Source organism: Protopterus annectens, chromosome 4.part0 (genome assembly GCF_019279795.1).
Source record: "Protopterus annectens isolate FY-2018-M chromosome 4.part0, PAN1.0, whole genome shotgun sequence".
NCBI classification, from domain to species: Eukaryota; Metazoa; Chordata; order Ceratodontiformes; family Protopteridae; genus Protopterus; species Protopterus annectens.
The window spans coordinates 931,649,481-931,673,883 of record NC_056733.1 but is presented as its reverse complement, the minus strand read 5'-3'; the positions used below and the strand labels follow the sequence as shown (position 1 = coordinate 931,673,883).

Here is a 24,403-nt window from a genome sequence, read left to right as displayed (position 1 = left end):
TTTCGACACAGTCTCCCATACCCACCTTCTTCACCACCTTTCCAATCCCATACCCACCTTCTTCACCACCTTTCCAATCCCATACCCACCTTCTTCACCACCTTTCCAATCCCATACCCACCTTCTTCACCACCTTTCCAATCCCATACCCACCTTCTTCACCACCTTTCCAATCCCATACCCACCTTCTTCACCACCTTTCTAATCTTAACCTCTCACAAAACATCATTACCTGGTTCAGCAGCTACCTCTCTGACAGATCCCAGACAGTAAAATGGAAGACTGGCACCTCAGCCTTCCTTCCCACCCCAATTGGGGTACCCCAGGGATCCATTCTTGGCCCTATGCTCTTCAATATCTTCATTAATGATTTCCATGCAGCCATTCCTAACACTAAGATAGTACAATATGCAGATGACTCAACTTTAGTTTGCTCTGCATCAAACCTCCCTGAGCTCCAAACAAAAACTCAAACTGCATTCTCAGCTACTGAGAACTGGATGCTCCAAAATCGCCTCTCTTTGAATGCCAACAAATCAAAGATCCGTCTATTCTATCCCTCAAAACCTATCCGCCTAGACAAAACCTCTTTTCAAGATTACAAGCCTTGCCAACTCCACTATAGAAGTTGTTCTTTTGCTAAATTTCTTGGAGTTACTATTGACTAACACCAAAAATGCAATACCCATATTCAGCTAAATATAAAGAAAACCCATCAGAAACTTGGCATGCTGTACAGAAACTCCTACTTCCTCTCCCCTTCAACAAGACAAACCCTCGCCACTACCTTCTTACTACCTTCACTAATGTATGGTGCTCCCCTACTAACAAACCTATCTTCCTCCATCTCTTCTAAACTAGAATCCTGTTACAATAAAAATCTCAAAGTTTGACACTACTTCCAAACACTCCACTCATCACTGTAAACCACTCCACTAGCTGCAATGACTAGAACTTCTAATCAACCTTGACTACCTCCAACTCATCACCACTAGCAAGCTTATTTTCAAACTATATGCCCAGCACTAACAAACATCTTAACATTATACACCCCAAACAGAACTCTGATCTACCCACCAAAATCTAATCTCTGTTTATAAACCAAACTGTCCCGCTGGTCAGCTTCTCCTATCCTTTTTCGTCGCTAAAAAATGGAATTCTCTCCCTCCATCTCTAGGAATTTCTGAGAACTCTAAACACTTCAAAACCCAGCTGCATTCTTACCTCTCCCAAAAATGGAAATGCAATTGCACTCTACCTACCTAACCTGCTTAATACATAAATACTTTATAACACACAAAGTTTGTTCATCCTTGCACACTACTGAATAACCCTATGTACTGCCTTCATGCTAATGCTACCTCTATACCACTCTGAGGATTTAAACCTCTATATTAATTTAACTCATGCTAATATTCATGCATAAAGAACTCATCCATGCTAATGTTACTTCTATATCATTCTCAGACGATTTAAACCTCTGTATTAATTTAACCTTGCACTACTGTTCTCAACCACTAAACATGTAAATATGCTTTACATCCTTCTCCAAGCTGCTGTTTAACGTTTGTTTAGTTTTTGCTATTTTGTATGCAGAATTTGCTTAGTTTGTTTCTGTTTCCACTATGTATTGTACTTCATATTATGGAGCTTTTCTCCCCGGGCCTCCACTGAAAACAGGCTCTTTGAGCCCAGTGGACCACCCTGGTCATCAAACTGGAAATAAATATAAATAAAAATAAAATACTGGAAGATTAATACATTGATTGATGCTGGCTTGTAATACTACCTTGGGCAGAAAGGATGCATTAATTCGTAAGGATACTCTATCCTTATGGAAAACAACATATGCACATTTCACTGACAATGCCTGAATTTCCGAAATTCTGGCGGAGGTGATGTTAATTAAAAATAAGGTCTTCCAAGACAAAACTTTTAGGTCACAATCATGGGCAGACTCAAATCCCAAGGTGGCATGGGATCTTTAAAAGGAAGGTCACAATCATGGGCAGACTCGAATCCCAAGGTGGCATGGGATCTTTAAAAGGAAGGTCACAATCATGGGCTGACTCAAATCCCAAGGTGGCATGGGATCTTTAAAAGGAAGGTCACAATCATGGGCTGACTCGAATCCCAAGGTGGCATGGGATCTTTAAAAGGAAGGTCACAATCATGGGCAGACTCAAATCCCAAGGTGGCATGGGATCTTTAAAAGGAAGGTCACAATCATGGGCAGACTCAAATCCCAAGGTGGCATGGGATCTTTAAAAGGAAGGTCACAATCATGGGCAGACTCGAATCCCAAGGTGGCATGGGATCTTTAAAAGGAAGGTCACAATCATGGGCTGACTCGAATCCCAAGGTGGCATGGGATCTTTAAAAGGAAGGTCACAATCATGGGCAGACTCGAATCCCAAGGTGGCATGGGATCTTTAAAAGGAAGGTCACAATCATGGGCTGACTCGAATCCCAAGGTGGCATGGGATCTTTAAAAGGAAGGTCACAATCATGGGCAGACTCGAATCCCAAGGTGGCATGGGATCTTTAAAAGGAAGGTCACAATCATGGGCAGACTCGAATCCCAAGGTGGCATGGGATCTTTAAAAGGAAGGTCACAATCATGGGCAGACTCGAATCCCAAGGTGGCATGGGATCTTTAAAAGGAAGGTCACAATCATGGGCTGACTCAAATCCCAAGGTGGCATGGGATCTTTAAAAGGAAGGTCACAATCATGGGCAGACTCGAATCCCAAGGTGGCATGGGATCTTTAAAAGGAAGGTCACAATCATGGGCTGACTCGAATCCCAAGGTGGCATGGGATCTTTAAAAGGAAGGTCACAATCATGGGCAGACTCGAATCCCAAGGTGGCATGGGATCTTTAAAAGGAAGGTCACAATCATGGGCTGACTCGAATCCCAAGGTGGCATGGGATCTTTAAAAGGAAGGTCACAATCATGGGCAGACTCAAATCCCAAGGTGGCATGGGATCTTTAAAAGGAAGGTCACAATCATGGGCTGACTCGAATCCCAAGGTGGCATGGGATCTTTAAAAGGAAGGTCACAATCATGGGCTGACTCGAATCCCAAGGTGGCATGGGATCTTTAAAAGGAAGGTCACAATCATGGGCTGACTCGAATCCCAAGGTGGCATGGGATCTTTAAAAGGAAGGTCACAATCATGGGCAGACTCGAATCCCAAGGTGGCATGGGATCTTTAAAAGGAAGGTCACAATCATGGGCAGACTCGAATCCCAAGGTGGCATGGGATCTTTAAAAGGAAGGTCACAATCATGGGCAGACTCGAATCCCAAGGTGGCATGGGATCTTTAAAATGAAGGTCACAATCATGGGCTGACTCAAATCCCAAGGTGGCATGGGATCTTTAAAAGGAAGGTCACAATCATGGGCTGACTCGAATCCCAAGGTGGCATGGGATCTTTAAAAGGAAGGTCACAATCATGGGCTGACTCGAATCCCAAGGTGGCATGGGATCTTTAAAAGGAAGGTCACAATCATGGGCTGACTCGAATCCCAAGGTGGCATGGGATCTTTAAAAGGAAGGTCACAATCATGGGCAGACTCGAATCCCAAGGTGGCATGGGATCTTTAAAAGGAAGGTCACAATCATGGGCTGACTCGAATCCCAAGGTGGCATGGGATCTTTAAAAGGAAGGTCACAATCATGGGCAGACTCGAATCCCAAGGTGGCATGGGATCTTTAAAAGGAAGGTCACAATCATGGGCAGACTCGAATCCCAAGGTGGCATGGGATCTTTAAAAGGAAGGTCACAATCATTGGGCAGACTCGAATCCCAAGGTGGCATGGGATCTTTAAAAGGAAGGTCACAATCATGGGCTGACTCGAATCCCAAGGTGGCATGGGATCTTTAAAAGGAAGGTCACAATCATGGGCTGACTCAAATCCCAAGGTGGCATGGGATCTTTAAAAGGAAGGTCACAATCATGGGCTGACTCGAATCCCAAGGTGGCATGGGATCTTTAAAAGGAAGGTCACAATCATGGGCTGACTCGAATCCCAAGGTGGCATGGGATCTTTAAAAGGAAGGTCACAATCATGGGCAGACTCGAATCCCAAGGTGGCATGGGATCTTTAAAAGGAAGGTCACAATCATGGGCAGACTCGAATCCCAAGGTGGCATGGGATCTTTAAAAGGAAGGTCACAATCATGGGCAGACTCGAATCCCAAGGTGGCATGGGATCTTTAAAAGGAAGGTCACAATCATGGGCTGACTCAAATCCCAAGGTGGCATGGGATCTTTAAAAGGAAGGTCACAATCATGGGCAGACTCAAATCCCAAGGTGGCATGGGATCTTTAAAAGGAAGGTCACAATCATGGGCAGACTCGAATCCCAAGGTGGCATGGGATCTTTAAAAGGAAGGTCACAATCATGGGCTGACTCGAATCCCAAGGTGGCATGGGATCTTTAAAAGGAAGGTCACAATCATGGGCTGACTCGAATCCCAAGGTGGCATGGGATCTTTAAAAGGAAGGTCACAATCATGGGCAGACTCAAATCCCAAGGTGGCATGGGATCTTTAAAAGGAAGGTCACAATCATGGGCAGACTCGAATCCCAAGGTGGCATGGGATCTTTAAAGGAAGGTCACAATCATGGGCAGACTCGAATCCCAAGGTGGCATGGGATCTTTAAAAGGAAGGTCACAATCATGGGCTGACTCAAATCCCAAGGAGGCATGGGATCTTTAAAAGGAAGGTCACAATCATGGGCAGACTCGAATCCCAAGGTGGCATGGGATCTTTAAAAGGAAGGTCACAATCATGGGCTGACTCGAATCCCAAGGTGGCATGGGATCTTTAAAAGGAAGGTCACAATCATGGGCAGACTCAAATCCCAAGGTGGCATGGGATCTTTAAAAGGAAGGTCACAATCATGGGCAGACTCGAATCCCAAGGTGGCATGGGATCTTTAAAAGGAAGGTCACAATCATGGGCTGACTCGAATCCCAAGGTGGCATGGGATCTTTAAAAGGAAGGTCACAATCATGGGCAGACTCGAATCCCAAGGTGGCATGGGATCTTTAAAAGGAAGGTCACAATCATGGGCTGACTCGAATCCCAAGGTGGCATGGGATCTTTAAAAGGAAGGTCACAATCATGGGCAGACTCGAATCCCAAGGTGGCATGGGATCTTTAAAAGGAAGGTCACAATCATGGGCTGACTCAAATCCCAAGGTGGCATGGGATCTTTAAAAGGAAGGTTTAAGTAGAACTGTGCCGCACAATAAGGCTGTCCAGAGTTTATGAGAGGCTAGTGCTGCTAAGTGGACTCTCACTGTTGAACTGGCCTCCTGGTTGAACAGCAGTGTCAAGAACTCTAGCAAGTGATTAATTGGTGCTGAGAAGGGATTGATAAGCTTTTGAATAGCCCAATGTACAAATCTTTTCCACTTACTAGCTTACAGTTTCCTAGGGGATGGCTTAAAGGAAAACAACAACATGTGATGCACGGAGGGGAGACCGCAGTGACTCTCTGGCTCTTACTGGAATTGGAGAAACCAAGCTGTCACCTTCAGGCTCAGAAGGTCCAGATGTGTCATGCCCATCGGATGAGACAGGTCTGCAACTGGGTCCAGAATCCAAGGTTGGTGAACTAAGCAAGGCCAGAGGAAGGGAAACTAAATCTGTCGAAGCCAAAAGGGGGCAATAAGCATAACTCTAGTCTTTAACCTGGTAGTTCTCTGAAGAAATTTTGGGATTAGAAGAATCGCTTGATATGATTAAAGTAATCCGGGGGCAAATCGTGGAGAACAGAATCCTCTGTGACTCCACCTGTGGGAGGATCAGGGCAAAACAACTGCTGCACTTGCTATTTAAAGTTGATGCAAAGAGGTCACAGCAAGGCTGGCCCCATTTGTGGAAAACTTGTTCTGCCACTTTCTGATTGCAGGACCATTCATGAGTTAACAGCATGCACCTGCTCAGCTTGTCTGCTAGCACTATGGACTTCACCAGATTATGCGTTGCTAAGAGAAAGCATTTGGAAGATAATGCCCATTGCCACACCCTTAGTGCTTCTTGATATAGGGGGTAGGATCTGGTTCCTCCTTGTTTGTTGATGTACCAAACCACTGATATATTGCCCGTTTGAAACTCAATAGTTCCTAATGGGAGAGTATCCTGAAAGACTTGCAACACTAAAAGCACTGCTCTCAACTCCGGAACGTTGGTATGCAAATTGACCTATTCGGGGGACCACATGCCTTGGACTGTTTTTCCTAGGTAATGCGCCCCACCCACCCAAGCTGGAAAACATCTGTGGTCACTATGGCCTTGGGCAGTGAAAGGACAAATGGAAGACACTGTAGTAACTGATCTGATTGGATCCACCACATCAGACTTTTCTTGCACAAGTTTGTAATTCGTATTGGAGCTGACAAGGATAGTTGAAGAATTGACCACTGAGATGCCAGCATTCACTGGAGAATTTTCATGTGAAACCTGGCTAGTGGAACAAGGGATATTGCTGCTGCTATTGATCCTAGAGACTAATACTAGGCGAGCAGAGACTGTAGTACTGTGAAGTATCTTGTTGACTTGTGACCTTAAAGTCTGAACTCTGGAAAGGGGAAGAGAGGCTATTGTTGACCTTGTGTCTAGTGGAGTTCCTATGAATTCTAGAAATTGAGTTGGCTCTAAATTTTACTTCTCAAAATATATGGTTATTCCTAATGTTGTGCAAGCTTTAATGTCCTCTTATTTTGCCATAATAAGTAGGTTCCTGGTCAGAGTGGTAATGAGCCAGTCATCTAAATATGTAAATACAAGGAATCCTTTGCAGTCTCAACTGAGCTGCTACCACTACCATATATTTGGTGAACACCCAGGTGGCTGTAATGAGACCAAAGGGCAGTGCTCTGAACTGATAATGACTGGCAGCTACCCAGAAGCATAAAAAGCTTCTGAATTGCCCGTTTATTTTTATATAACAGTATACATCCTGGAAATCTATTGAGCACATCCAGTAATCCTTTTCCACAAGCTGAATGGACTGAACAGTGACCATCCAAAATTTTGTCTTTCGAACAAATCTGTTCAGATTGCTGAGATCCAGAATTGGTCTCCAGTCCTGTTTTCTTTGGCACTGATAAGAATTTTGAGTAATTTTCAGATCCTTTCTGGTCTGGGGTACCACTTGGATGACTCTCTTGTCTTGCAGCTTTTGTATTTGCATGGCTGCTTAATCCCTCTGATTGGGTGGAACAATGGGGATTTTCCTGGAAATTGGAGGAGGAAGAGAAAATGGAATTATATACATATATATATATATATCCTCTGGCTACGATCCACACAATTAACTTTAGTCATCTCTAACCAGACTCTGGTGCACGGACAAATGATGCCACAACTGTTAGTCTTCCGGAGTTGTCATAATTTTAACAGGCATCCTCTTCCTATGGGCTCAATGGAATTAGGCTCCTTCCATGCCTGCCATGAAATCAAATCGAGGAGCTCATCAGCAGGCGGAATCACCCATGACAAAGAAGGGCCAGTACCAAATGCCATCAAGATCACAGATTCCAGCAACCTCTCTTTTTTAGGATTTCAAGGATGTCTCCGAATGAGATGTCCACAGGAGGTGACCGTGGGGATCCTTCACCCTACTCAAAATCTGTCTCTTCCGATGACAGATTCAGGGGAATCTAGATACTTCCTCTTACAAGTCCTCCCCAGAGAGAACACTTCAGTGAGATAATCTGAGTGTATCAGAAGAGGTAGAAATACCCAATTAGATGTCTTGAGGTTTTGGTACCGGCTGCTCCAGTAGGAGGGTTAGCTGAGACTCTTGATGCAGAAAAGGGGAGGATACGTAACCTGAGGAAATAGGACCATCTGTGTCATGGAAGCTGACAGGGCTCTCTCCAAGGTCCAAAAGGGTGACCTTCCCAGGGGGGACAGGAATCCGGGTATAAAAGGAGGGTGTTTTGATCCCTGGTCAAACCCTGCTCCGAGAAAGGCCACCTCGAGGCAGAAGTTGGAGACAAACAAACTCTTACCAAAGCTCCAAAGTGCAGAGATGGCTACGAAGCCCTCTGAGATGACGAAAACATCTCGGATCTGACAGGGTAGAAATGGTTCAGAGAGCTCTCTGGATCCGACAGTGCAAAAGAGTTCAGAGTAAACCTCTGATCTGAGGATATGCGATCTTCGGACCAGAAAAGGATGGGCCTGGATGACTCAGATCCAAGGGCTCCAAATCTATGTAGGGAATCAGAGGAGGAAGAGTCAAAGGTGGAGTCTTAGATTCAAGGGCTTCCTGACCCGAAGGGGTAGGAGCCGAAACAACAACTGGGAGGATCTGCACCAAAAGCATCTGTCTCACTACCTTCTCCACATCTTCTACCGTGAGGCTCCAGAACTGCCTGGAGAGAGAGTCCAGTCTGTAAAGAAAAGGAGAAGGCAACCCTGACAGGACAGGGTCCGCAGGTGGGGAAGTACCTTGCCCTATGCAGCGTGTCCAAAATTGTAGGAGGATCAGAGGTCTCCGGAGCCAATGAATCCTTTGTTTTTGGAGACCTCGGATCTGAAAAAGCCATCTGATTCAAAGAGATACTTTTGTCTGATCTGTGGGGGCTAGTAACGACAACAATTTTCTTCTTTTTGGACAGATCCATAAAAACTGTTGGATCTGAAGAAGGCCTTTTTGAAGCTTTCACAGGGGTCTTCAATGAAACTGAAGAAGAGCTCAGAGATGATTTAGGCAACTTATTGGAAGCTTCTCCAGAAATGGCATAACCGAAAGAAGATGGTAGAAAGCCCTTCAAGATTAATTTATTCTTGTGTCCTACCAACACTCGGGGATTAAAGGTATGACAGATAGCACAATTCTCTTGCAGGTGAAGGGGGTTAAGGCAGAAGAACCAGAGTGTATGCATCAGAAAAGAGAATCTTTTAGAGCATTTTCCATACTTGTAAAACTCTGCTGGTGTTTTCTCTTTTTCAGTTATGATAACCAAAACAACAATAATGCTGTACAAGAAAGACTGCAAACAGCACTACAGAAAGGTTTAACAACCAAAACAAGAAACCTTAATTTTATAAGGCAAGTCAGATCTGATGTCTCTGATCCAAACCTATCAGCAGAGGACTGAATGAAAACTGGCATCAGATCAAATACTTTATAAACAGACTTTGAAACATAAGACAGCTATGTTTAAATCAGTTTGCTCATTTGCTACTGTTATAAAAAAAAAAAAATACACTTTATGCAATGCCGCTTAGTTAGGGTTAAACTATTCATGGCGCCATAAAATCTGCTTTTCAAATTTTCCTTTAGAACTAGTCAGTTTTTTTAGTTTTAGCACTAAAATCTGTTTCTTTGAACTCAGCACTTGTTCAGAACTCGTAAGCACTAAATAACCTACTAATTACTACAGCACTCAACTTTCCTCACTTATCTAGAGGAAAACAGATTTTAGTACTTAATAAATAAGCACCTATCCAGGAATGTCAAAGGGTCAGCTCCTGGTGTTTTCTCCTGTCTACCTGATGAATCTGGGCATCTTGGGGCAATGCAGCAATTGCCTCATGTACACAGACAACCCTCTCCTCCTACCACCCAACACTACAACCTGTGAGAGATGCACTTATATAGCCAAACTGGAAGCAAAGCTCTCTTCACCCAAGACTGGACTAGACAGTCAAGAGGAGAAGGTAAACACTTGCACCACACCACACTCATCACATAGTCCCTCAAAACCTACACCACCAAAGCACACACACAGAAACACAAAACACACACCTACATTCGCTGAGGCTCTCATTAAAAATCTGCCCAAGCTACATAGCCCTCCAAAGCAGAAACACACGCACCCTCCACACCCCCAACACAACTCAAAAGACAAATAGCCCAAAAACTCAGTGTGCAACTGAACCACAGCCCATAAGGCATAACAACATACCCAACCCAACCCAACACTTTAGTCATAGGTGACTTTATAGTCAGGCACACTGATGTTCCACTCACCAGGCTAAACAAGTAAAAAGTTACTGTCAGCTGCCTGTCGGGTGCCAGGATCCGCCACATAATGCACGCACTCAGGTCACTCCACAACAAGTACAAATATTACTCTGTCATTGTCCATGCTGGTGTGAATGACCTGAGACGTACCTCCCTGGACTACATGAAGGATCATAGAGGAGCTCTCCAATCTTGTAGCCCAGGCAGGTATGACCCTAGCCCTAAGTAGCATTCTGCCATCACCCAGAATGGTACCATAGTACAAGGACAAAATGATTGACTTCAACAATTGGCTAAGCTTCTGGTGTCATTCTAAGGGAATCCAGTTATCTGCCTGGGATGACATGATCGACAGACCACGATGCTTTGCCAGAGATGGCCTGCATCTGTCGCCTTTGGGATTCTGGATACTGGCTAAAGGTCTTGCACCCCTATAGCGCCTTTGTTAGGCAAGGTTCAAATGACAAATTCACCACCGTAACAGGTACAAGAAGGCAAAATCTGAGGGTAATGCTACTTAATGATAGAAGTCTAAACCTCAAAATGCACTCACTCAAGGCACTCCTTAAAATGGAGAACATCCACATCTGCGCAGTGTCAGAGACCTGGTTCAAGGCTCCAGAGAGCACACCTGCATTACCAGGCTATAATTCATACCACACCATTCGGCCACCTTACCTGGACCGAAACGCTAAAGGTGGAGGCGTGTCCATATTTATTAAGGATACCCACACCTCCAGGCTAGTTGCTCAGCATAATGCATCTGACATTATCCAAGTGCAACTAACCCTGGGTAAGACTGCAATCCAAACTGTAGCTTGCTACACATCCCTTACCATGCCCCAGGATTCGCACTTCTCATTTCTAGATACACTAGAAAATATTAGGGTACAAACCAACACCCTAATAATGGGCGATTTCAACTACCCCACCATTAACTGGGAAAACTACTCATGTATCAACTCTTTTGCTCAAAGCTTTCTGAAATTCATAAATTCCAACGCATTGGATCAACCTATCCACACCCCCACCAGGGGCAGCAATACCCCAGACCTGGTCATTACCAACATGGGTGGCCGGTATTCCACACCAAAGGACAATTCCTCATTGGTCAGATCGACAACAAGCTAATCACCCTAGACATCCACATCCCGTCCCCAACCCCAGTAGGGAAACTACCATTAAAAATTTCTCTATAGCCAACTTCAAGCTTTTTAAGATAGAAGTGGCAAACTTCACGACACCCATGCAGACAGGCAATAGAGGTATGACTGCTGAATCCTACAATATTGCACTTTATAAGCACTTACACGAGTACATGGATCGCGCTATCCCTAACAGAACTAAAATGCTATCTTCCAAAAAAATTAAGCCAATCTGGTGGTCCTCTGCCATAAACAAACTCTACAACAGAAGAAAGAAACTGTTGCAAAGAAGAGTAAAATTCCATGATTGGAGGAACTCCCTGGTCAGCCTCAGTAAGAAGCTGAGATCCCTCATAAAATCCTCCAAAGCTAGTTATGATAACAAAATTGCCACTGATTCTATAGACAACCACAAAGCATTCTATAGCTATGTCAAGAAACTCAATGGCAACACTCAGATCTGCTCTGAGTTACAGCACAATGGCACTAAATATACAGAACCAAAAGATATTGCCAACATCCTGGCAGATAGGTTCAATGCTAACTTTACCCCCCTCTCACCCCCTAAAGGGCCCATCTCTATACTGGAAGAATGCAAAGTTCCTGTAATCATGGCTGCACAGGTAAAAACCACACTCGCCAAAGCCAGGAACACAGCATCTATGGGACCTGACAACATCTCAGGCTGCATTCTATACGAACTACAGAGCCAACTGGCAACCCACCAAAGTACCATGTTAAATCATAGCCTCACATCAGGCTTTGTGCCCACTGAATGGTCTGCAAGGCCATGGAACGTATCACCATGGAACTTATAAACAAAGACATTAATAATCTCCAAACTCTGGACCCCACCCAGTTCAGGTTTGTAAAAGGCAGATCATGCCTCCTAAACCTGACAGACTTCTTTGAAGCAGTCACCAAAGCCGCAGACGAGGGTAAGGTGGTTCACACAGCCTATCTAGATCTTGCCAAGGCTTTCGACACCATCCCCCACACTGGAATTATAAATAAACTCAATAAACTAGGTATAAATCCCTATGTCACAAGATGGGTTGCCAATTGGCTCACTGACAGAACCCACACTGTGAAAGTAGCATACTCGAAATCTGACTTCAGACCAGTGACAAGTAGAGTACCACAGGGTTCAGTCCTGGGTCCTCTCCTGTTTGGTATCTACTTCTCTGAAGTACAGGCCAACACAGACAGTTTATGGCTAATGAAGTTCGCAGTTGACTGCAAACTAGGAGCCATAACTGAAACTCCTAACGATGTGGACATTCTACAAAACGGCCTCACTGAGACAGATGCCTGGTGTCAAAGCCATGGCCTCAAGCTCAGTGCCAAAAAGTGCACTGTCATCCCCTTTGGTAAAAACTCTGTACCCATGAACTACCACATAGGCAGTAGTAAACTTAACACTGAAAGTGTGATGAGACCTTGGGACACAGGTGGACAGTAGTCTCTCCTTTGATAATCACATTGCCACAGTAGTCAGTAAAATCCGTCTACATGGTATACCTCATCACAAAAGGTTTCTCATCCATGAAAAGAGGTCATTGTTCCCCTCTATTTGTCACTCATTAGACCCATTATAGAGTACAACGCCCCTTTTGGTATGTACCTCACAAGACATCTACAACTGGAAAGACCGCAGAAATACCTCACAAAGAGGATTACCGCCTCAAACAGATGCCCTATGTAGACAGTCTAAAAAATCTCCAGCTTTACTCCGTCGCATATCACCTACTCAGAGGTGATCTCTGCCTAACATGCAAAGCTATGTCAAAACAAGAGCTGCTGGACATGCTCCACTTAAAGAAATTCCAATCCCTCTGAGCTACACGATCTAGGGACCTAAACCTTGTCACCACAATAAACAGAACATGCTGGAGGGATAGATTCCTGTCCCACAGACTTCCCATACTCTGGAACAAACTATCTATATCAAACAAAGCTCTTCATTAGCACTCTTCAAGAAAAATCTTGATGATTGGATGGGAAATAGGAAATTCACCCTGGGGATCACTTCTGTGGCTCTGCTTGACAGTGGCACAGGAAAATAATTTTCTTGGGTGGTGAAAGCAAGACTATCTTTTTGGCTAGGCTTATATAGGCCACAGGGCCAATAGTGTAGTACCTACCTATGAACCTAAGATTTGTGTTTATGGGGAATTAACTTAGTTAATAACAAAGCAATGAGCAGGCAAGGTGGGTTGTCAACGAAAGAGCAAAAATGGATAGTACAGCTACCACTGTTTAGAGCATTTGTGAATTTCAGTGCATGTTTTAAGTTAAACACTAGATGTCATGGTTGTAATACGAATGTAATGTTCAGATCTCACACAGTTCTGTCACTGTTGTATGAATGATTTGTTTAATAATAAATCATCATCTGAATTAAACAAGTACCTGTATGAATGCATTCTCTATAAAGTAATATTATATATTATTTTTAAAAGTTTATTTAAATACTTAATCAAGTGTTTGAATGAATGTGCATTTTTATTTTTAAAAAGAATCATGTCAGGTTTGCACCAAATACAAAAGGTATTAAAAGGCCGAGATGATGAAGTTATAAAAATTATTAATGATGGAAATTCTTTAACATTGTAACCAGTCTACTGTCTTAGTTGGAGACGGAACAGCAACTGGATGTATTCAAAATAAATGTTCGTTTATGTTTGGCTTCTTGTGGTAATAAACAGTGTAGATCTGTAAAACATAGTCTGATCTGGACTGAGCATTACACATTTGCAGTCTGGATCCATATGTTTGTTTGTGGATGTTTATGTCATCCCAACAGGAGTAAAGAACAGTTTTAACAGCCGAGCCATCTTCCTACAACTTTGAATCACTGACACAAAGACTCTGCACTTTCCATTCTTCTCAGTGCTTTCCTACTTACTTAAAACGGTTTGATAACAGACTCAGGAACATTAAGATGTAGGGTCAAAAATAAATAAATCCAGAATATTCTTTCTGAGAATAAGAACAGAATGTATGCAGAGTTTATGTTCAGTACATGAACCAGTGAAGGTTCCTGTTCATATCCCTTAATACTTAATGCCCGCACATTTAACTTTAGCTGTAAGTGGTCAGATGGCACTATCCATGTATGCCTACTTGTGATGCCGACAGTATTCTGCAGCAACAAGCGCTTGCCAGCAAAACTTAACCTAGGAGAGCTTAAGCACGGAAAGGATGTTAAACAAGGCTATCTGTGCATGCACAAGGTGTCTGTATGTGTGTGTGTGCGTGTGGGGGGGGGGGGGTGGCAATCCAAAGAGTCTTCAAAACAACACCCAAGTTAAGAAAGAGAAGACTGAATGAAGGAACCAACTGTTGAGCTGCAGTATGGCTGGCATAATCACAATTTAACTTACACTTGATGCAAAGGAGGAGGAGAAAGAAAAGTTGTGTAAGAATGACAGATGTCCTCTTCTCTGTTGCAGTATTCTTTACATGAGGAAGATGCCTGCCCAGGCAACTCGACATCGGCAAGTATACCAAAGTTTTTTACTACTGTATGGTGCACAGTACGTCTCAGGTAGGCAGCTATCAGACGTAGGCCATAAAAGTGACGTACATGCGCACCATCCTCAGAACTGAAGCCCCCAGGTGGAGATACAGTCCACGGAATAGAAAGTCTGTACATCCAATAACTATAGGAAGTGAGGAAGGAGGGTGGGAAAAAATACTGCAACATAGAAGAGGAGGACATCTATCATTATGGCCTATGTCCTTCTATTCATCTGTTGCGGTATTCTTTACATGAGGGAGAATACCAAAGCTCATGCAGAGGGGGAGGCGGAGTTAGCTGAAGAATTTTCCAGGAAGCCATGAAGGATGGCCCTGGCAAATCTAGCCCTAGATCTAGAAATGAAGACCAGATTGTAAAGTTTAGCAAAGGTGTGAACAGAGGTCCAGGTAGCTGCTTCTAGAACAGAACTGGTGTCTAGTCCCTTGAGGAAGGCACCAGAGGACGACACTGCTCTGGTGGAGTGTCCTTTGACCAAACAGGGAGGGATTTTTCCATAGAACGCATATCAGAATGAAATGGATTTGGAGATCCAGTTAGAGATGGTCTGTTTGGACAGAGGCAATCCCAGAGCCCTGGGATGGAAAGAAATAAATAGCTGGTCAGATTTTCTAATTAGTTTAGTTTTGTGAAGGTAAAATCTGAGTTGTTTGTGCATGTGACGTGCATATCCCAACTCTGGGCCAGTAATGAAAGAGCTTCAATCTTCACCACTTGCACCTGTGGGGGGACGTTCACTGTGAGGATAAAGTACAGTTGTGTACACTTGCCATAAATGTAGATGTTCGAGTGAATTCACTGTTGCAGTCATTACATTTGGGTTATCTGCCTGCAGGTAGCCCTCAGCCGGCCTGAATATCAAAGTCTTGGGTCCTGTGTTGGATGCTGTCTCTTCTTCCATGATGTCGTCAGGTAGTCAGGGGTATAAAGCATGCAGCCGACGCCATTACATAGTTTTTCTTGCCCCAGATGTCAGGTGCCCCCATAATGGGAAGCAATATAAGAATGAGACGAAACGACCGACAGGTAAGTTGACCGAAAAGGTGATTTGCCGACAGCCGAAAGACCGACAAGGGTAACATGTGAGCGCGACTCGGTAAGTGTGCGATACTGACGGAGTTAGCAGCGGTCAGGTAAGTGTGCGATATTGTGGGATTTTGGGTTAGGGTGTGGGAAAGGTGAGTGTGTGGTAGTGTCGGAATTAGGGTTCGGGTAAGGTAAGTGTGTGATAGTGACGGACTGTAGTTTAGGGACGGGTTAAGTGAGTTAGGTTTAGAGTGCGGGTAGGGTGAGTGCGCGATAGTGACGGGCTTTATGTTTTAGGGTGGGTTAACTGAGTTAGGGTTAGGGTGCAGGTAGGTTAAGTGTGCGATAGTGACAGTCTTTAGGTGTAGGGGTGGGTTAAGTGAGTTAGGGTGCGGGTAGGGTAACTGTGCGGTAGTGTCGGACCTTAGGGTTAGGGTTAGTGGATATGTCATTGTGTGTGATGTGTAGTTTACGTTGTTTGTGTCGGTGTAATTGTGTTCGGTTTTGTGAGTTGTCGGTGTTGTGTGGTTTTGGTTATTTGGGGTCGGTGTTTTGTGTGTCGGTGAAGTGTCGTGTCGGTAATGTAAAGTAGACCCATATATATATATATATATATATATATATAATCTATATATATATATATATATATAAATAAATAAACGTTACACCTCCAACAAAGAGCAAATACACCAGAAAGCTGAAATGCACTAAACAAGAAGAAAGGTATAGCCAAGAGAAGTCAGGGGGGATTGGAGGGAGGATAACCAGGACTGCAACAGTGAATACACTCGAACATCTACATTTATGGTAAATGTACACAACTGTACTATGTTCTTCATGTTTCACTGTTGCAGTCATTACATTTGGGTAGATTCCCAAAGCTAAGGCAGGGAGGAGGAAGTTAGAGAGCATTAGGACCAGCTATTAAGCCATGCAAGACTGCAGTGGCAAAACCAGCTCTGGATTTAGAAAACATAGGCATGTGGTAATGCTTGGGGAAGGTATGTACAGAGCTCCAGGTAGCAGCTTCTAGGATGTCCCTGGTAGGGACACCTCTGAGAAAGGCTACAGAGGTAGATGCAGCCCTAGTGGAATGTGATCTTATCCCCTGAGGGGTAGGTTTTCCATGTTGCTTATAGCAGAAAAGAATGCAATGGCCTATCCATTTAGAAATGGTTTGTTTTGAAATGGCCTACCCCTCTACACCTGCAGCAAAGGCAACTAGCATCTGCTCAGTTTTTCTGAGAGGCTTAGTCCTGTCCAAATAAAATCTTAGTTGTCTGTGCATGTCCAAAGAGTGCAGTATTCGTTCTCCTTTGTTCTGTGGATTAGGAAAAAAGGTAGGCAAAATGGATGGACTGATTAAGGGACTACCTTGGGCATAAAGGAAGGATTGGTCCTGAGGGACACCCTGTCAGCATGGAAGATGATGAGGGGCTCCACTGCCATGAGGGACTGAAGTTCAGACACTCTTCTTGCTGAAGTGATGGCTAGAAGGAAAGTAGTTTTCCAAGAAAGGAGTTTCAACTCTGCGGTTGCAGCTGGCTCAAAAGGAGGTAGAGTGAGCTTTTCCAATACAAAGTTAAGGTCCCAGGCTGGAATAGGGGCTCTCCTGTGTGGTCTTAAATTTTTGGCCCCTCTGAGGATTTGTTTCCACACGGGGTGAGAGAAGAGGGGCGGCTCAGTATTATAATGTGCTGAAATGGCTGAGGCATGTTAACTGATGAGAAGGAAACGCCCTTGTGGAGCATCTCTGTTAAGTACAGAAGAATATGGGGTAAGCTGGGCACTGTTGTGCCCATCCCGTGAGTCTGGCTGCAGGAACAGTATCTTTTCCACTTTTCAGCATAGGATTTTCTAGTACTACCCCTCCTGACCTCCAGAATGACATCTAGCAACTGCTTACTAAGGAATGCTATTGGAGAGCTCAGGGAATTAGCCAGGCTGCAAGGTTCAGGGTTTGAAGCTGGGGGTGCAGAATCTGAACCTCCTGCTGGGAGGAAGGGGTCTGAGGCAGGTGCCATGGACCCAGCAGTGACATACTGCGTAAGAGGGGGTACCAGTGTTGGAGTGGCCAGTCTGGTGCAATAAGTATTGTCCTTGCTTTGTCTTGTTTAATCTTTAGCAGAACTTTCAAGAGGAGAAGCAGAAGGGGAAAAGCATAAACTGAGAGGTTTTCCCAGGTGAAGGACAGGGCGTCCACTTTCCAAGCTTGGCTGTGGGAAGTCCTTGTGCAGAATTTGTCCAATTGGTAGTTCTGAGGGGAGGCAAACGGGTCTATCTCTGGGTTCCCCCAGATGATTCTCAAAATGTTGACTATCTTTGGTTCCAGTTTCCACTCGTGTGGGTCCATGAGAGTTCTGCTTAGGTCGTCTGCCAGTGCATTTAGCTTGCCTGGCAGGAATTGAGCTTGTAGGTGCACTTGGTAGCTCAAGGCTGTGTTCCACAGAGCCATGGCTAGTCTGCAGAGAGGATATGTGTTGGTTCCCCCCTGCTTGTTTATGTACCACATAACAGTGGTGTTGTCTGTCTTTACCAATAGTTGCCCTGGAAGAATGCGGTCCTTGAAGGCCGTCAGTCAATTCTGTACAGATAACATTTCTTTTTGATTGACATGCAGGTGCATCTGACTCGCATTCCATTTGCCCTGAATGCACTGCCCTGCCAAGTGAGCCCCCAATGTATAGTCTGATGCGTCTGTTGTTAGGGTTTGGGTGGCAGGGGGTAGAATGAATGGAAGTCCCTTATTGTGGTAGCAGGCCTCTGCCCACCAAAGAACTCTGTCTTTATGCAAGGAATGATATGAATCATTGATTCCAGGTCCTGTGAATGCTGACACCATAGGCTTTTTAGATACCATTGTAGTTTCCTCATATGCAGTCTTGCATATGGAATTAGTAGAATGCAAGAGGCCATGAACCCCAGGGCTTGCAGGATTTTCCTTGCAGATAGCTGGGTCTTTGTGGCTAGTAGTTTGAAGTAGGCTGTCAAATAAACTTGTATCTCTGGTGTGAGGTAAGCCATCTCAGAAGTTGTGTTCAAGCTTGCTCCCAGGAATACAATTTGTTGGCAGGGTACTAGATGAGATTTCTTTTCGTTTATGGTGTACCCCAGTGAGATTAGCAGTTTCTTTACAAATGTCAGATGATTTAGAAGCATGTCCTGGCTGTCTACCTGAATTAGACAGTCGTCCAGGTATGGATATATTTGAATATTTCTTTGCCTGCAAAATGAAATGACTGGAGCTAGGCACTTTGTGAATACCCTGGGCGCAGACGATAAGCCAAAGGGAAGTGCATAGGTATTTCCTGCAAGATTCCCTTATTGGAATGTGCAGGTAAGCTTCCTTTAAGTCTAAGATTGCCAACCAGGCATCTTTGCCTAGCATAGGAAGCAGGTGATGAAGTGTTAGCATTTTGAATTTTGGGATTACCAAAAAGGTGTTTAGAATAGAGAGGTCCAGGATAGGATGCCAGGACCTGTCTTTTCTGGGTACCAGGAAAAGTCTTGAGTAAAAACCTTGTCCTCTTTCTTCTGCTGGAAGGTTGAATAGCCCTGATACTTAGAAGAGAGAGAACCTGCTGTTGAGCCTCTGCCCACTGATTTGGGGGTAGGTCTGGCCAACCTTTTGGGGTTGGTAAGGTGTGGAAGTGGAATCAGTATCCCTGGGAAACTATATTTAAAACTCATTTGTCCTGGGTAATGAGTAACCAGTTTTTTGCATGCAGTGCGATCTTTCCTACTAAGGGAGCATGCAGTTGAGCAAGTCTGGGAAGGTTTAAGGTCAAGTCATTGTGACAGTTTTCCATAGGGGGGTGTCTTAATACTTCCAGCTTTGGAGGTGGAAGTCCCCCGCTGCTTAAGCCTGTGAGTAACTTGAGACTGTAGCCTAGGTGGTCTGCTGTTCCTAGGTTTGGACTGAGAAGGCCTGGAAGAGACAGGAAAGGACCAATTCTTAGAAGGCCAATGCCTACTGAATCTGGGAGGTTGAATCTGGGAGGTTGTACTTGCAGGAAATCTTTAACAGTTTGCATAGATTTAACTTTTTCCTCCATCTTTTTAACGATGACTTCTGCTTTGTTGCCAAACAGGCGATCTCGGTTTAAGGGAACATCCAGTAATTTAGCTTTAACATGATCTGACAAATTTTGCTCCTGAAGCCAAGCATGCCTTCTAAGAACAGACCCAGTGACAGCAGCCCTACAAGATGCTTCTAAAGTCCAAACCACAGTGCAAAGTATGTTTACCAACTTGTTCAGCATAATGCATTAAATCCTGCAATCCTTTATTTTCAGCACAGTCAGGAATCAACATCATTTTCTGTTTACGTAGTCCAATAATATGTTGCTGATACTTTAACATATGAAAATGGCAGTTTAAGGCCCTAATGGCCAAAGTAGCAGAAGTGTATACCTTCTTACCCCATCTGTCCAAGGCCCTGGAATCTCTATCAGAGGGGGTAGGGTTTTTGGCAGTAGTAGCCTTAATGCCTTTAGGTCCCTGGGAAATTGTCTCTGGGTCCACAGTAGGATTCTTGAAAAGGAACTTGAGAGAGTCAGATACTCTGTAATATCTGTCAGATTTCCTGGGAGTTGGAGGTAAAGTGTCTGGGGACTGACTAGATTCCAAGAAGGCATCATCTACAATGTCCAGGACAGAAGGGATAGCTAAAGGCATGTGTTGAGGTAGGAGTAAGAATTCCATAAGCCTATTTTTGGAGTCAGAGTAATCCTGGCTTTCCCAGAAGAAATGCCCCCTAAGAGTGTGCAAGGTTTCACCAAAAGAAAAATCTTCTGGAGGGGAAGCAGAGGGAATGGAGTCCTCTGCATCAGAATCCTCATAGGAAGATAAGGGCAAATCCTGGTAATCAGAAGAAACACAAATTTCAGAATCCTGATCAGAAGAATCAGAAGGAAAATCAATTCTAGGTCTCTTAGAGGGAGAAGGCTGGCTTCCCCTAATTAAAGTAATAAGGTCTTCAACCATTCTTATCATCTTTTTTTTTAGGCATATGGGCCTAACCATGCGGTTTGGATGTCGGTTTTCTAGATATGGGTCGAGTTTTAGGCCTTGAAGAAAAAGATGGTGCCTGTTTGAATTGCAAATCAGTAGGCCTGAATACACCCTCAGAAGCCGGTGCCTGCACTGCGGCTCTGGACCCATCCAAGGTAGAGACATCCGCAGGTTCCATAGTCGAAGACGCATCTCGTGGAATACCGGACTCCGAATGGGTCTCAGTAGAGGCCTGCGAATCTGAAGTAGCGGGTATCAGGGGCTGCGAAAGCACCTCACTGAGAACCAGTGAGCTGGCGACTAACTTAATGGAAGTGTCGTCGGCAGCTTTGGACCTATGCGGTCTGTCTCTGTCTTTATCTTTACGTTTTTTCAGAATGTCAGTAGTAGGATGGCTTACCGAAGCCATTTCTGGATAATTGAACCGAGTACCGAAATAGTTTGCTGCAAAAATGGACTGGTGACGAATAGTTTGAGGATTGAATAAAGCACAAAACTGACAGCGAGGGATGTCGTGGTCTGGGCCTAAGCAAGGAATGCAGTACGAATGAAAATCTTTATGAGGTATTTGCTTTCCACAGGTAATACAATTGTTAACTTTTACTGACATCGGTTTAGAAGAAAAAGGATCCCAAACGGGGTACTTAACTTTTTTGAAGACTTCAGTTCTGAAACTCGAAAACGAAAATTTCAGGAGTCAGCCGACAGGCACTTGCGAACTGCTTCTGCTTCGGGCACCGCGCGGCAAGAAAGATTGATGTAATGACGTCGGCTGCAAGCTTTATACCACTGACTACCTGATGTCATGGTAGAAGAGACAGCATCTGATGCAGGACCCAAGACTTTGATAGTCAGGCTGGCTGAGGGCTACCTGCAGGCAGATAAACCAAATGTAATGACTGCAACAGTGAAACACAAAGAACATCAGGTACACACAGTATTTCCAGGTGTAATATCTGTATCAAGTGCAATTTCCCTTAAGGGCACACAGAGACCATAGTTAGTCCGGGGCTGGTTTCTCCAACTTTCTCTAGGTCCCCAATAAGACTCCCAACTAGCACAGCTATACAGTTGAGTCCTTAGCCAGGATTCCAAGCCAAGCCGTCCAACACCCTCTCTGTCCAACCAGTGCTTCATGTCCCTGCCACAAGTAGCTGCCACACACACACACACACACAGACACACAGACACAGACACACAAACACACCTTCAGAAAGAGACAAATACAGACTTCTCCAGAGATACTAGTGATTCATCAGGGCAAAGACAAAGGGACTAGTTGAAACTCTATGGATGCTGCTTCAGCTCCACAATCATATATCCTACATGGGCCACCTCAAAGCTCTGCTCTTTTACTTGGTCTGTTAAAGACTGCTAAGAGGTGACCTGTGTCTGGCATACAATTATGCATCAGCAAGTCAAGAGACATAAGAAATACTCATTCCAGCAATCTAAACCTTTTCTAGAACACCAGCAGTTTAGAAGGGCAGGTACATCACCTGGAAGAGATTAACCAGACACCTAAAACAAAGCTCATCACTGTCCAAACTCAAGCACAACTTGGATCTGTGAATAGGAAACAGGAAATTTAAACCAGGGGCTCTTCCTTGTATTAAAACTGGAGAGCCAGCTGCTAAAATGTTTTTAAACCATACTTAGGGACTTTCAAAATACCTATGGTATGACCCCAGTTACTATCTCTAGAGGTAATATAGTCTGTGAAGGTGTAAAATTAATCTGAACAGTAAACAGGACAGACATTTCCATGCACCAAACAAGAAATCTGACTAAGCCTAAAATAGGCCGCAAAGACAGTTAACCTAGTACTAACAAAAGAGCCTAGATCTTGCATCAGTAAATAATGTGAGAATTCATAAATGCTGTTAATTTAAGGTGAAATAAGGACAATGACCAATACAGAAAAAAAGCAAGCAATGACTGAAAAATGCACAAGGTGCACTGTATAATTAAAACACACTCATACCAGGATTGTACATACTGAAAAGAAAGTTTGTTTCATGACTCATGCACTCAGACAAAATGTAATTTAGTTAGATTATGCATTTACACAAAAACGAAATTGTGCATTAAAAAGAAACAAATAATTTTTTAAGATAACAGGAAGGTAACATATAATCGATCTCATTAGTGCAGTGTACCTTTAAAAGCAGCAGCAGAGTTGGGTATGAGATATGACCCAGAGACAAGCATCTGAATTATAAGTAGCAGTGTGTGTGCGTGTGTTTTGCACATTTGCACACACACACACACACATATATATATATATATACATATTTGTGTGTGTGCGTGTGTGCATGCGCACGCGCATGTGTGTCTGTGTACACCCTTTATTTTGTAATCTTGTCACTGTATATTCTTCATGATAGCATATAGAGCTGGGATACCATGGCATATGATATGGCAATGTGCTTTTCTTTTGTTGAAATATCTGACCAATGGTATTCACAAAGACTGGGTGTAGATGACACAATTTTTGTGTGTGTGTGTTTTATTATTATTATTATTTTTTTTTTATTATGTCTTTTGCAGTTAAAGTCCTAATTCTCAAGGACAAACTCCTCCACAGATAATCTGTCAAGTCTGCCCCCTGCTCCCCAGAAGTGATTCTAGAAGATATTTATTTTAGGGGATGTAGGGTGCTTTCTGATGGTTGAGGGTTTAAGCAAAATTCTGGGATACACTACTTTAAGAATTAGCAAACTTCATGAACTGAACTTTTGACAAGACTCTGTTACAAACTGCATTTTGTATTTTTGAATTTCACTGCACTGGGTTTTGATGAATTCTCATTAACCAAGTAGGCATACAGTCAAGCATACCGTGGAAATTCTAAATATATATACTTTTTTCAGAACAAACACAATTCTTCAGTGCTGGATATCTTATTTAATAAAAATGGCAGAGGCACACTCGCGGGGCTTGTATACCTTTTCACTTAAATAAAGATCCATGCTGTTGGAAATGACATGTAGTAGGCAGCTGCCAAACAAGTCGACAACCACCCGTAGTAGCAGCTGTAACTGGCTGCTCTCCTGTAGGCTCTGCAGCAGCTTCTGGATAGCGGAGGTGATAGGGGAAATCAGACTGCTTCCTAGGAGTGACAGAGCTCAGCGTTAAAGGAAGTCAGCCAAATATTCAAGTTTTACATTTATAACAACATTTACATTTAAAGTCTCCACAAAACATATGCACAATGTACAAAATTTGAAAAAAGCAGAAACTTTCCCCACAGAGAAACAAAGTCACAGCTCTAGCAACCTATACAGTGCTTTCTGTAGGTAACTTAAGCATCTGAATACATCTTCAATGAACATAACAATGCAGTTTCTGTACATCAATACCCACTCAACATAAGCACCATGCAACTTAAGAGTAATGGTGTAGAATTCCATATCAGACAAGTTTCCAGTTCACTTCATGCACAAGTTTAAAATGAATTTCACCTCTATAGCGAAGTCCTCAAACACTAAGATTCACTGCACCAAAATGGACAAGGAATCTACTACACTATTACTTCTGCCTGTTCAGCTTTTTGAGACAGACTGATAAAGGACAGCTAATCTGAAGAATTATGAAAAAAAATTATGCACCTATAAAATTTACAATGAACTTGGCCAAAAAGTAATAAAAGCTATAAAAAGCAAGAACACTGA

At 43.6% G+C, this 24,403-nt stretch overlaps 1 protein-coding gene across 1 annotated transcript in view; it reads right to left on the bottom strand.

Moving 5' to 3' along the window:
• KNTC1 (kinetochore associated 1) overlaps positions 1 to 24,403 on the bottom strand; it is a 3,090,908-nt gene that overhangs the window by 1,382,479 nt on the left and 1,684,026 nt on the right. Inside the window, exon 39 of the mRNA XM_044068909.1 lies at positions 23,678 to 23,841. Within this exon, the coding sequence (XP_043924844.1) occupies positions 23,678 to 23,841 (164 nt within the window). The remainder of the gene's footprint in view (positions 1 to 23,677; positions 23,842 to 24,403) is intronic.